The sequence below is a fragment of the Anomaloglossus baeobatrachus genome, chromosome 4, assembly GCF_048569485.1.
Source record: "Anomaloglossus baeobatrachus isolate aAnoBae1 chromosome 4, aAnoBae1.hap1, whole genome shotgun sequence".
NCBI lineage: Eukaryota > Metazoa > Chordata > Amphibia > Anura > Aromobatidae > Anomaloglossus > Anomaloglossus baeobatrachus.
In genome coordinates, this window is record NC_134356.1 from 244,214,740 (window position 1) to 244,229,620 (window position 14,881).

Consider the following 14,881-nt stretch of genomic DNA (forward strand, 5'->3'; position numbering starts at 1 on the left):
TTTCCGGGGTTTTTTTAAGCAGATTTCGGAGCACACCCGCATGAAAAAACCTTGTGTGAGTGTACCCTTAAGGGTGCTTTACACGCTGCAACATCGCTACTGATATATCGTCGGGGTCACGTCGTTAGTGTTGCACATCCGGCGCCGGTAGCGACATCGCAGCGTGTGACACCAAGGAGCAACGATCGCAAAATCGTTCAAAAATGGGGATCGTTGACACGTCGCTCCTTTCCTTAATATCGCTGCTGCCACAGGTACGATGTTGTTTGTCGTTCCTGCGGCATCACACAACGCTATGTGTGACATGGCAGGAACGACGAACATCTCCTTACCTGCGTCCACCGGCAATACGGAAGGAAGAAGGTGGGCAGGAAGTTACGTCCTGCTCATCTCCGCCCCTCTGCTTCTATTGGCCAGCCGCTTAGTGACGCTGCAGTGACGTCGCTATGACACCGAACGCACCTCTCCCTTGAAGAAGGGATTGTTCGGCGGTCATAGCGACGTCACTATCAATGTATGTGCATGTTACACTGCCATAGCGATAGTGTTCGCTACGGCAGCGATCATCAAATGTCGTACGAGCGACGGGGGCAGGTGCTATCGCGCACGACATCGCTAGCAATCGCGAGCGATGTCGCAGTGTGTAAAGCACCCTTTGGAATACTCTCTCTGTGCTCTTTGTATGGTATATTTTTCATGTGTTTTTCCCATTTCTGCTTTGCCCTGTCTGAAGGTAACTATTTGTACCTGCAGTAATTAATATGTGAAGAACATTCAAACACAGCATGTTTCTGACTGAGGTGTTAGCATTAAACACAATATGGATGACTAAGGAATGACTTAAAATGGTTTTCTTAACCCTAGAACGCATACCTGGGGCCTCGCAGGCCTGCTAGGTCATTAGTTTTCTATGGTAGATTGAATTGCTTGCGCGTTCTAGGGTTAAAGGGGTTGTCCACTACCTGGTCAACCCCTTTTGATTCCTCATTTGCCCTATAAAAATGAAAAGCCTTTACTCACCACCGGTGCACCGCAGTTCCAGTAATGTCTGAAGTCGTGTTCCCCGGGCCCACGTGACAATATTATGACACGAGGGCCCTTCGACCAATCAGTGCCAGCTTCCTTCAACCTGGCTTTGGACACTTGAGCAAGAAGTCAACACAGCACTCACTCACTCACTCTCATCCTGCTCAAATGTCTGAAGGCGGGGAGACAGAGGCGTTGATTGGTCGCGGGCCCACGTGTCATAACAACATCATGTGGGATCCGGGAACGCGACATTGCTGGAACCATGGCGGCACCAGAGAGGAGTATAGGCTTATTTATTTTTACAGGGGCAAACAGGGGGAATGGAAGGGGGTTGTCCAAGTAGTGGAGATGCCCTTTAACATCTTCAGAAGTACTTTGCTTTCCAGCCTCCTCGTTGCCAGACTTTTGTGCTACAGCTTGATTAACACTTCGGGACAGCAGCATTATTACTTTGATGGTTTAAACTGCACGCCCTTTAATAAAGCTTTGCCTCTGCAGCAGATCCAGCGATCCAGTCAATTTCAGTACAGTAAGTTACACACTCAGAAAAGATATTATAAACTCTGTGCTCTATGCTTAGGAGACTGGCCACTGGTGATAAACTACAGCAATGGCCGGTAACTTAGGCGTAGAGCTGTAAACAGTAAAATTAAAAATTGTTCAATTATTCAGCTCAAGGAAGACATTTAATAACAATTAAATGGAAAACTTGTTTATTTTGACAAGCACTCTCCAATTTTAATAATTTACTGTGATGAAAACAACTTTCTAAATCGGACTATATTCTTTCATGGGTTTTACTTGATTTTGTGTCTTTGTGTCGAAATAACAAGGATATATTTATACAATAGTTACATACCTATGAAAGCTATCCACCATTTTTAAGTGCACTCGAAGGTCTTTCTTTGTAAGATGGTCCAACATCCTAGCGTCTACTAAGCATTCCATGAAATAACTTCGATACTGAGGTAATCCCAAACTAGGCAGCCATTCATTACCGATCCATTCATGATTCATATCTCCATACGCCAGGGTCTGGAGTGTGAGAAATTGAACGTATTATTATTATTAGAAGTGTTGTCCAACCAATTTAACATTACATTTTCTGTGACATAACCTTTTTCTATTGTGATATTATAAAAATATACAATCCTTACATCTTACATATTACTTACTGTGCCCCCTGCTGTTATTTTCATTTCTTCTTAGAATGCCCACCTAATGTGTCCTGTGCTAGTGATACACCATATTGTGTACTGGTTCACACTGGCTAGCCTACACAGTAGTAGAAAAGACTCTGACACCAGTGTACTAGAGTATGTAGCCAGCGGTATTAAAGGGATAGTCCTATCTTCATAGATGGATATTGTCATATCGTGCTTGTAAAAACATGCTCTTTTGCAATGTACTGCTTATTACACATTTCATCCGTTTTGGAAATATTAACACCAACCACCATTGTAGTCTACCTTGTAAGCCCTTTTCTGAAGCTGGCCGGGTTTAGGAAGATAACAGCGTTCTAGTAATCCTGGCAAGCTTCAAAACAGTGCTGGCAAGCTTTTCAGAAAAGAGCTTGTAAGCACTGCACATATTCTGCTGTTTGGCAGTGATGTTCAGTCTCCAAGGCAACAGACTGTAAACAAATGTAAAGAAAATAGTTACTATTTCAATAATGGCTGAAAATTATTTAATGGGAATCTATCAGGTGATTTTGTAGTACAATAATAATGTTATCTTTAAATAGGGTAAAAGGAGATCGATAAGTTTTCAGGATCAGTAAGTTTCATAGCTCTACCTTATCCTGTTATCCTGCTGTAAGCTCCATAGAATTCATTGTCTCAGGCATGGTAGTCAAGTGTATGTAAATACAATATACATATTCACTGCTCCCCCCACCCACCTCTCAGTGCATTCTCTATCACTGCGGAGAGGTGAGTGGGAGCATGGGTGGGGGCAGCAGTGCAAATTCAATTCAGATTTACTATAACTGATGCCAGCACAGAGAGGTGGGTGGAGGGAGCAGTGCATATGCAGTTTGTATTTACATACACTTAACTAGTTACTAGGTCACACTGAGTTCTACAAAGCTTACAACAAGATAACAGGGAGAGGAAGATCAATAAAACATACTGATTCTGAAAGATGTTAACCCTATTTAAAGAGAACATTAGAACTGTACTAAAAAATCATCTGACAGATTCCTTTAAAGCAGTAAATTGCAAAATTGCTTGCATTTACAAGCACAATCCAATGATACCTATTTATGAAGATGGGAATAACCCTTTTTTTACTGGGCAATGCGTATGTTTAACTTATTAGACTGATTAAGCGAAAATATCAAGAAACAAACAAAAGAACACCAGAAGGGGGCACAATATTTAAGACTACTGGCTAGAGCGCGCAATCCACATAAATGTGTAGATCAAATTTAAAGAGGTCCATTCTTAAGTTTTGACCTCATAAACTAATCATCATTATTGTACATAGCAGCAAGAATGTGGAAAAACAGTTGTTTTTTTTTTTATTATTATTTTCCAGTCCATTCTGGAGCTGAAATTACTGGTGCCCAAGGAGTTATTTTTTCTAAAATTCAACCGGGAGGTTTTTTTTTCAGTTCTGTGTGTACATTCACACTACTATAACAAATAGTAATTTTGGCACCCTTTATATCCACAACGGAAAAGAGAAAATAAAAATGGAGAAAAAAAAATCATTGTTTTATCTACATTACTGCTACTATGTGCATGAATGTCATGTAAAAGGTTGTAAAAGGTCCTCTTATCAGAGAAAACGTAATGTAAATGGACTGTTTTCACGCTTCATGTATACCAGCACTGAAGAAATGGAAATACTTTTGGCACCTAGTTAATTCGTACCTGTGCCCAACTTCCTTCTTCTGACTCTTTCTATGTGGTCATGAAGAAAACAAGAAATAAAAAAAGTTTGTTAGTTGAAAACTGAAAGTAATGTATATTGAGTAAATCATGCACATATTAACAAAATGCAACATTTAGTAAGCGCATTTAATTAGCGTAACATGCAAATGAGGGATTGGTGGAGGAAGAGTGGGGCAGCTAGGGAAGAAGGGAAGAGCACCGCTTCGCTGCTTTCTGTCTGCATAGATCTTTATATTTTTTTTTTAAATCCAGCTGATCACCGATAGTTCGGAGTGGAATACCTGATTGTGGTGGCACATTCTCTCTGTGGCACTTATGCATAATAAATGTAGTGTTACATGGCAGGCAAATGAGTTGATTCTAAAATGGTCCCACCAAGTAATTCAGAGCTGTAGGAGATGCTTGTAGCAAGACATTCCCCCAAACTCTCCTCACTTCAGTGATATCCACAAGTCTTAGTAGGAAGTATGTAAAGGATATGGTCTGAAGAGACCACCCTTAAGTGCTTAAGTTGTCACTTGGTCAGAAGTGCATCTTCACTGTGTGACCATTATAGCTGGTACTAAACAGTCTGGCACCATATTAAGAAATAATAAATATTTGTACTACACCTCGTACCATTATATATGTGTGATGCTATTATATATATGCACAACAGCAGAGCCTAAAGGCCCCGTTACACGCAACAAGATCGCTAACGAGATATCGCTGGGGTCACGGAATTTGTGACGCACATCCGGCCTTTTTAGTGACGTCATTGCGTGTGACACATACGAGTGACCGATAACGATCCCGAATACTCACAAAATCGTTGATTGTTGACACGTCGTTCATTTTCCAAATATCGTTGCTAGTTCTTTCCGCAGGTTGTTCGTCATTCCGGAGGCAGCACACATCACTACGTGTGACACCCCGGGAACGACAAACAGCATTCCTGCGTCCTCCGGCAACGAGCTGGGACTGACGTTCATGCGGCTGCTTTCCGCCCCTCCGCTTCTATCGGTGGCCTGCTGTGTGACGTCGCACGAACCGCCCCCTTAAAAAAAAGGTTGTTTGCTGGCCACAGCGATGTCGTTAGGAAGGTAAGTTCGGGTGACGCGTACCTGTGATATTGTTTGCCACGGGCAGCGATTTGCCCGTGACATGCACGACGGTGGCGGGTGCGATCACTAGCGATGTTGCAGCGTGTAAAGCGGCCTTTAGCCGATTGTCCTTAGAAAATTGCATCTGATGCTATACACTAGTGTGACCGCAGCCTTAAACTGTATATACAAACCACACAGGTATAATGTCTAATATTATAATTTTGTATCTAACATCATCAACACCAATGGCTTAGTAATAAGATGAAAAGTATTGACCAACCGTTTTGGCAGGAGCTGCAAGATTTTCCATTTCCTCGTGGGTAAGCCATACATTACCAGATGGCTAATGAGGAGACCCATAAAACGGGTGGTGACATCCATATTTTGTAAGCAGCATTAAAGAAGAAAGTCAGCACCACTGTAAGTTAATAGTGTAATAACATCATAATCAGCAAATACACATCAAAGTGTCACAGGCGTTCCCAAGCTCCCATCAAAGCTTAGAAAATAAAACTACTCACAGTGAATGATACGTGGCTCATAACAGCCAAAGTATAGGTAAAAATCAATGAATTTTAAGGGGTTGTCCAATTTTTTAAGAAAAGTCTGCAGTCCGTGCGGGCCGTAATGCAATTTTCATACTGTATATACAGTCATATGCTGACTAGATGGGCTTGTTTTTTATCAATTCACTGGTAGGCAGTGGCACATCTAGATGGAATGTGGCTAGAAGTATCCAAATCGTATATAAGAATTCACATGACAATACCGGTAAATCCTGACTGCATGTGCACCACATGTTTACAGGATTCAGAAGTCTGTAATCCCACAAAGTGACTGCAGGCTTTTATCAGAAAACCAGACAAACCCTTTAAAACATACAACCACTATGCAACAGCACTCTGCAAAAATTATATACATGAAATCCACAATGGGCTGATGGGCTCACGTAACTTGATCAAATGTGTACAAACAACCTCACAATTTTTGAGTTTAGTAGAGATGAGCGAATCAACGTGCTCAACAATGGTCCACGTCTGAGCACTCTACTCGTGGACAGGAGCTGTACAGATTTTCAGAGCTTTCGAGTTGCGTGGCGCAATGTCTTCTATGTGGTGTATGTAATACAGCTTTAGTTTCTCCTATGTGATATATATATATATATATATATATATATATACACACACACAGTATATAATAATAATAATAATTTATTCATTTATATAGCGCTATTAATTCCACAGCGCTTTACATACATTGGTCATACTGTCCCCATTGGAGCTCACAATCTAGAGTCCCTATCAGTATGTTTTTTTGGAGTGTGGGAGGAAACCGGAGATCCTGGAGGAAACCCAAGCAAACACGGGGAGAACGTATATATCTATATATATATTATATATACACACACACTCACACACACACACACACACACACACACACACATACACAGTAGTCTCAGTGTCACCTATATGATGTATACAGTAGTCTCTGTGTCTTGTGTCTCCTATGTGATGTATATACAGCAGTCTCTGTGTCACCTATGGGATGTATTCAGTATTATTGGTGTCTCCTATGTAATATATACAGCTTTCTCGATGTCTCCTCTGTGATGTAGATTTCAGACTACACAATGCTTGAGGTATGTAAATGTAATTTGAGCAGTGATGAATTTCCCACTGTAAGGAGCTATTAAATCTGTTTTACGCACAACTTACTGCAGCGAGTTCTTTCCAAAACTTATCATCACAAAGAGTTGCCTGGGCTCCATACCAATGCAAACTTGAAACAGCAGTTGCAAGTAGTGACATCATCAATGTCACCTTATACTACATGCGTCAACAAACAAAAGCAGCTTCAGCCATCATATTGAAGGTGAGTTTATTAAATGTTTGAAATATATATAAATGTATATATATATATATATATATATATATATATATATATGCAAATATAGCACCATAAATTTCAAGTTGATAACTTTCTACGGCTCACAAATGATTGTATAAATATTCAAAAGGCCCTTAGCAGAAAAAAGGTTCACATATTGTGATCGTGTATATACAAAGTACCACACAATTATGTAGGAGTAGTGGAATTCATGTATATAATATTTGCAGAGTGTTGATGCATAGAGCTTGTACATATATTGTAAAATTATATTACAGCCACCATATACTTGCACCTACAATGCCTTGCGAAATTATTCGGCCCCTTGGAATTTTTCAACCTTTTTCCACATTTCAGGCTTCATACATAAAGATAAAGTTTTTAATGTTATGGTGCAGAATAAACAATAAGTGGGACACAATCGTGAAGGTGAACGAAATTTACTGCTTATTTTAAACTTTTATAAAATATAAAAAAATGAAAATTGGGGCGTGCAATATTATTCGGCCCTTTTATGTTAATACTTTGTAGCGCCACCTTTTGCTGTGATTACAGTTGCAAGTCGCTTGGGGTATGTGTCTATTAGTTTTGCACATCAAGAGACTGAAATTCTTGCCCATTCTTCCTTTGCAAACAGCTGGAGCTGAGTGAGGTTGGATGGAGACGTTTGTGAACAGCAGTTTTCAGCTCTTTCCACAGATTCTCGATTGGATTCAGGTCTAGACGGTGACTTAGCCATTCTAACACCTGGATACGTTTATTTGTGAGCCATTCCATTGTAGATTTTGTTTTATGTTTTGGATCATTGTCTTGTTGAAAGACAAATCTCCATCCCAGTCTCAGGTCTTTTGCAGACTCCAACAGGTTTTCTTCAAGAATGGTCCTGTATTTGGCTCCATCCAACTTTTCATCAATTTTAACCATCTTCCCTGTCCCTGCTGAAGAAAAGCAGGCCCAAACCATGATGCTGCCAGCACCATGTTTGACAGTCAGGATGGTGTGTTCAGGGTGACGAGTTGTATTGCTTTTACGCCAAACATATCGTTTGGCATTGTGCCCAAATAGATTTTGGTTTTATCTGACCAGAGCACCTTCTTCCACATGTTTGGTGTGTCTCCCAGCTGACTTATAGGTGCTAAAGGTGGGGAGACAAAAGGCGCAATAGGGTCTTACCCGATATAACGTGAAATGATAAGAAGGGAATAGGTACACTCACCTGATAGGGTTGTGCCAGTCACAACTCCTTGAATCGCATGTGAGTGTCAGCGTGGTTTAAGCAGCGGCCCCGTAAATAGTGGAAAAATGGTATATAATAACGCTAAAAACCACTGATGCAGGATTGATGAAGAAGTTTCTTTTTATTTCAGCATTCCAACGCGTTTCAGAGACAAGGACTGTCTCCTTCCTCAGGGAAAAAAGAAATCATACATATATCCACAGCCTAATGCTTTATAAGAGGATACAAACTGCCACATTGATAGCCATGACGTCATCCACCCACCCGGTTGTAGGGCGATGACTCAGACACGTGGAGACGTACAAAAGAAGAAGGAAAAAAGAAAAAAAGAAGGGAAAAAAATGGTCACATTTTGATACATTAAAAACATCGCAAGAACGCGAACAAACATCATAAATTACAATAAAAATGTAAAAAAAATCCTTTTTGTGGTTCATTACCGGCATATATGAAAATATAGACATAGTTTGGGTATAAAGAGATAAAAAGAAATTGGAAAGATGCGAACTTTTAAGAAGGTGCTAGTGTGCAAAGGGGTTAACCACCAAACCATTACTCCAAATCCGTCAAATGATCTTGATGGAGATGGGAATGGGATGTTATTTTGTGACTTAAAGAGATCAATATTTACGAGCAAAAATTCTTCATAATGCTCCATGAAACAATTTAATATCTATAGAGATCTGTGTGGGCACATCAACGTGATTAGTGCTGGTGCAGACACATTATGACCGATTTTAAATAGTGAACTTGTCTGATTGTAAAAATAGGATTTTAGAAGTGCAGAACAAGGTGAACAATTATCTGAACCGTGAAGGGCTGGTGTAGAGGAATCTAAAGTAAGATGAAAAGAGATCGCATGCGTGAAGGAAAGGAGCGAGTATCAGGGTTGTCGGGGTGAAACGGGTTCAGACCGTGGGAAAATGAAAGAATGCGCAAGGCGCACAGAGCAAGTATAACCAAGCGGAGGTAACAAAGGGTCAGACCGTGGGAGAAAAACTGTGTGTGCAGTAATATAGAGTGGTGGGTAAATGCACATGTGGAAGTACGTTGTGCAGAATTGAGGAATGGACGGGACTAATGATTATACTAATAAAAAATGTGTTGGAATGGTTATTTAATATCTAAAGGAGGGGGGAAGGGGAAAAAAATATTTTTAATGCCACTCCAATAGGGGGTATTTTACAAAGATATACTCGATATGAAAGCTTAGATAGTAATAAAAATAATTTTTTGGAAAGGAATTATCAATTATTATTAAAATTAGAACAACTCTCCAAATCTCTGGAGTATAGAAACACGCTGGATAAGTCTAGAAATACTAAAATCATATTAAAAGATAGGGAATGCATGCCAATAATACATACATAAAAAGGGGGGGGAGTTTTTTTTCGAAAAACTCCCAAAGCATTATTTCAAAAGTGGGTGATCAAGTAAAAATGCCTTGAGGTAGCACATGTGGCAAGGGTTACATAGACTCATGATAAATTATCATAAAATACTGTGATTATAATACTTAAAACTACAAACAACCGACCTTTAAGGATTCCTAGAGTTGAAGCGCAGATATAAAAATTAAAAAAGGATAAAAATGAGCATAAAAACATAAATAAAACAATAATTTAGCATAGAAGCGAATTAGTAAAATAAATCAGAGACTTCATTTAAGCCGAAGGGTTTTAGGGTATTCAGTTTATATATCCAGAAAGTCTCTTTCCTGCTAAGGGTTTCAGCCCTATTGTGCACAATAGGGTCAATTTGTTCAATTGGTGTAATCCTAAAGTCTGAGTTTTTGTCATGCTGTAGAACACAGTGTTTGGAGAGTCCATGTAGAAGGAAGCCCGTTTTTATATTATAGCGATGCGAATTCAGTCTATTATGTAGCGCCTGGCTTGTTCTGCCTACATACTGTTTGCCACATATGCAATCGACAAGGTATATGACAAAATTTGATTGACATGTCAAGCGATTTTTTATCTTAAAAGATTCGTTCCCATTGGATGAACAGAATGTAGTTCTGCCATGATGAATAATCTTACAACATAAAAAATTCCTGGAACCGCATCTGAAGACACCCACTGGGGCTGGAAAAAGGTTTGGGGTGGGCTTTGTCCTCAGTTTACTTGGGGCTAGAATATTTTTAATAGTAGGGGCCCGCCTGAACGTGACACCCGGGGTAGGGGGAAGAATAGGACTAAGAATAGGGTCATTCTGTAGGATATCCCAGTGTTTGGACAGGATATTTTTGATCGACATGTTGTCACTGCTAAAGGTGGTAATAAGATTAAGGCTGAAATCTTGCTTCGCCCTTTTTTTTATACATTAATTTTTATTTTTATTTACAATAGTATTATTATCGTTGATATGCATATCAGGGCCTTTTTCCTTTTCTTGTTCAGAGGGAAGAGTGCTCATTCGTGTTTTGATAAGGTCTATTTGCTTTAATTTGGAGGACTCCTGATAGGCCCTCCGAATAAGGGGCTTAGGATATCCTTTCTCCTCAAACCGTTGCTTCAATACTTCCACCTGCTCATTAAAATCAGTATCCTGGGTGCAATTTCTCCTAATCCTTTTATATTGATTTAGTGGAATATTCTGCAACCATTTGTTATAGTGTTTACTATTAAAGTGAATGTAGCCATTAGCATCCACCTTTTTAAAGAAGGTTTTAGTCAGAATCTTATGGTCCTGATGAAAAATGACTAAATCTAAAAAATGTATGCTATCAGAACATACTGATGATGTAAATTTCAGACCCCAATTGTTACTATTCAAATCATCAAGGAGGATTCTGATGTCAGAGCGGTTGCTGTCCCAAATTATGAACAGGTCGTCTATAAACCTTTTATAGAGGACTAGACCCTCTTTATGTCGGCCATTCTCTATATAGATCATTTCAAAAATCCCCATGAAAAGGTTAGCATAGGCACATGCAGCTTTTGACCCCATTGCCGTTCCGAGGCGCTGATGATATAGTATATTGTTAAAGGAAAAATAATTATTGCGGAGAATGAAGTTCATACCTTCTAAAATAAAGTTCCTCTGGGTTGGTGGAATTTTGCTATCATTCTCTAGAAATAGGGAAATACAGAACAGGCCTAAATGATGCTGTATGTTGGAATATAAAGAGGCCACGTCAATGGTCACGAATATGTAAGATTCTTTCCAATCAATACCACTGATATTCTCTATAAGATGGGCAGAGTCTCTAATGTGGCTATTTAGTTTTAACACATATGGCTGCAGGAGTAGATCTATATAGTTGGCAAGGTTGGAGGTTAAAGAGTCAATCCCCGCAATTATAGGTCTACCAGGGGGGTTCAAAATATCTTTATGAATCTTGGGTAGGTAATAAAAAAATGCCATTGCTGGATTTTTAACTTGCAGGAATCTTTTTTCCGTGGGATTCAGAATATTACTTTCGATTGTTTTCTGGATGAGAATATTATAAGCAGCAATAGCCTGATCATATTCCACTTTTTTTGCAGTTCCATAATAAATCGGATCAGACAGAATCCTATGGGCCTCTTTAAGATAGTCAGTTCGATTTTGTATAACAATTCCGCCCCCTTTGTCGGCTGCTCTGATGACTATGCTGCCATTATTTTTCAGGGATATCAGGGCTTCCCTTTCACGGTAAGATAAATTGTGTTTGGATTTTTCCTCTGGCTAATGGCTTCTTTGAGGTCTGTCAAGACTAAGTCACAGAATGTCTTTAAAAAATGTCCTTTGCTTTGTATGGGGAAGAATCTAGATTTTGGTTTCACTGCGGCATGGCAAAAAGGAGTATCCTCAACAGGGGTAGTAGACAAATTCTCAACAGGGGTAGTAGTGGGTGAAAATTTGTCTACTACCCCTGTTAGCCAGAGGAAAAAATCCAAACAATTTATCTTACCGTGAAAGGGAAGCCCTGATATCCCTGAAAAATAATGACAGCATAGTCATCAGAGCAGCCGACAAAGGGGGCGGAATTGTTATACAAAATCGAACTGACTATCTTAAAGAGGCCCATAGGATTCTGTCTGATCCGATTTATTATGGAACTGCAAAAAAGTGGAATATGATCAGGCTATTGCTGCTTATAATATTCTCATCCAGAAAGCAATCGAAAGTAATATTCTGAATCCCACGGAAAAAAGATTCCTGCAAGTTAAAAATCCAGCAATGGCATTTTTTTATCACCTACCCAAGATTCATAAAGATATTTTGAACCCCCCTGGTAGACCTATAATTGCGGGGATTGACTCTTTAACCTCCAACCTTGCCAACTATATAGATCTACTCCTGCAGCCATATGTGTTAAAACTAAATAGCCACATTAGAGACTCTGCCCATCTTATTGAGAATATCAGTGGTATTGATTGGAAAGAATCTTACATATTCGTGACCATTGACGTGGCCTCTTTATATTCCAACATACAGCATCATTTAGGCCTGTTCTGTATTTCCCTATTTCTAGAGAATGATAGCAAAATTCCACCAACCCAGAGGAACTTTATTTTAGAAGGTATGAACTTCATTCTCCGCAATAATTATTTTTCCTTTAACAATATACTATATCATCAGCGCCTCGGAACGGCAATGGGGTCAAAAGCTGCATGTGCCTATGCTAACCTTTTCATGGGGATTTTTGAAATGATCTATATAGAGAATGGCCGACATAAAGAGGGTCTAGTCCTCTATAAAAGGTTTATAGACGACCTGTTCATAATTTGGGACAGCAACCGCTCTGACATCAGAATCCTCCTTGATGATTTGAATAGTAACAATTGGGGTCTGAAATTTACATCATCAGTATGTTCTGATAGCATACATTTTTTAGATTTAGTCATTTTTCATCAGGACCATAAGATTCTGACTAAAACCTTCTTTAAAAAGGTGGATGCTAATGGCTACATTCACTTTAATAGTGAACACTATAACAAATGGTTGCAGAATATTCCACTAAATCAATATAAAAGGATTAGGAGAAATTGCACCCAGGATACTGATTTTAATGAGCAGGTGGAAGTATTGAAGCAACGGTTTGAGGAGAAAGGATATCCTAAGCCCCTTATTCGGAGGGCCTATCAGGAGTCCTCCAAATTAAAGCAAATAGACCTTATCAAAACACGAATGAGCACTCTTCCCTCTGAACAAGAAAAGGAAAAAGGCCCTGATATGCATATCAACGATAATAATACTATTGTAAATAAAAATAAAAATTAATGTATAAAAAAAAGGGCGAAGCAAGATTTCAGCCTTAATCTTATTACCACCTTTAGCAATGGCAACATGTCGATCAAAAATATCCTGTCCAAACACTGGGATATCCTACAGAATGACCCTATTCTTAGTCCTATTCTTCCCCCTACCCCGGGTGTCACGTTCAGGCGGGCCCCTACTATTAAAAATATTCTAGCCCCAAGTAAACTGAGGACAAAGTCCACCCCAAACCTTTTTCCAGCCCCAGTGGGTGTCTTCAGATGCGGTTCCAGGAATTGTTTATGTTGTAAGATTATTCATCATGGCAGAACTACATTCTGTTCATCCAATGGGAACGAATCTTTTAAGATAAAAAATCGCTTGACATGTCAATCAAATTTTGTCATATACCTTGTCGATTGCATATGTGGCAAACAGTATGTAGGCAGAACAAGCCAGGCGCTACATAATAGACTGAATTTGCATCGCTATAATATAAAAACGGGCTTCCTTCTACATGGACTCTCCAAACACTGTGTTCTACAGCATGACAAAAACTCAGACTTTAGGATTACACCAATTGAACAAATTGACCCTATTGTGCACAATAGGGCTGAAACCCTTAGCAGGAAAGAGACTTTCTGGATATATAAACTGAATACCCTAAAACCCTTCGGCTTAAATGAAGTCTCTGATTTATTTTACTAATTCGCTTCTATGCTAAATTATTGTTTTATTTATGTTTTTATGCTCATTTTTATCCTTTTTTAATTTTTATATCTGCGCTTCACCTCTAGGAATCCTTAAAGGTCGGTTGTTTGTAGTTTTAAGTATTATAATCACAGTATTTTATGATAATTTATCATGAGTCTATGTAACCCTTGCCACATGTGCTACCTCAAGGCATTTTTACTTGATCACCCACTTTTGAAATAATGTTTTGGGAGTTTTTCGAAAAAAACCTCCCCCCCTTTCTTTATATGTATGTATTATTGGCATGCATTCCCTATCTTTTAATATGATTTTAGTATTTCTAGACTTATCCAGCGTGTTTCTATACTCCAGAGATTTGGAGAGTTGTTCTAATTTTAATAATAATTGATAATTCCTTTCCAAAAAATTATTTTTATTACTATCTAAGCTTTCATATCGAGTATATCTTTGTAAAATACCCCCTATTGGAGTGGTATTAAAAATATTTTTTTCCCCTTCCCCCCTCCTTTAGATATTAAATAACCATTCCAACACATTTTTTATTAGTATAATCATTAGTCCCGTCCATTCCTCAATTCTGCACAACGTACTTCCACATGTGCATTTACCCACCACTCTATATTACTGCACACACAGTTTTTCTCCCACGGTCTGACCCTTTGTTACCTCCGCTTGGTTATACTTGCTCTGTGCGCCTTGCGCATTCTTTCATTTTCCCACGGTCTGAACCCGTTTCACCCCGACAACCCTGATACTCGCTCCTTTCCTTCACGCATGCGATCTCTTTTCATCTTACTTTAGATTCCTCTACACCAGCCCTTCACGGTTCAGATAATTGTTCACCTTGT

The 14,881-nt window shown here is 39.2% G+C and overlaps 1 protein-coding gene across 10 annotated transcripts in view; it reads right to left on the reverse strand.

The window, feature by feature from the left end:
* PPFIA2 (PPFI scaffold protein A2) overlaps positions 1-14,881 on the reverse strand; it is a 575,559-nt gene that overhangs the window by 44,124 nt on the left and 516,554 nt on the right. For all 10 annotated transcript variants that reach the window (XM_075344766.1, XM_075344764.1, XM_075344763.1 and 7 more), the window contains 3 exons: positions 5,292-5,354; positions 3,906-3,935; positions 1,889-2,064 (listed from right to left, as the gene is read on the reverse strand). In XM_075344766.1, coding sequence (XP_075200881.1) covers positions 1,889-2,064; positions 3,906-3,935; positions 5,292-5,354 — 269 coding nt within the window. The remainder of the gene's footprint in view (positions 1-1,888; positions 2,065-3,905; positions 3,936-5,291; positions 5,355-14,881) is intronic.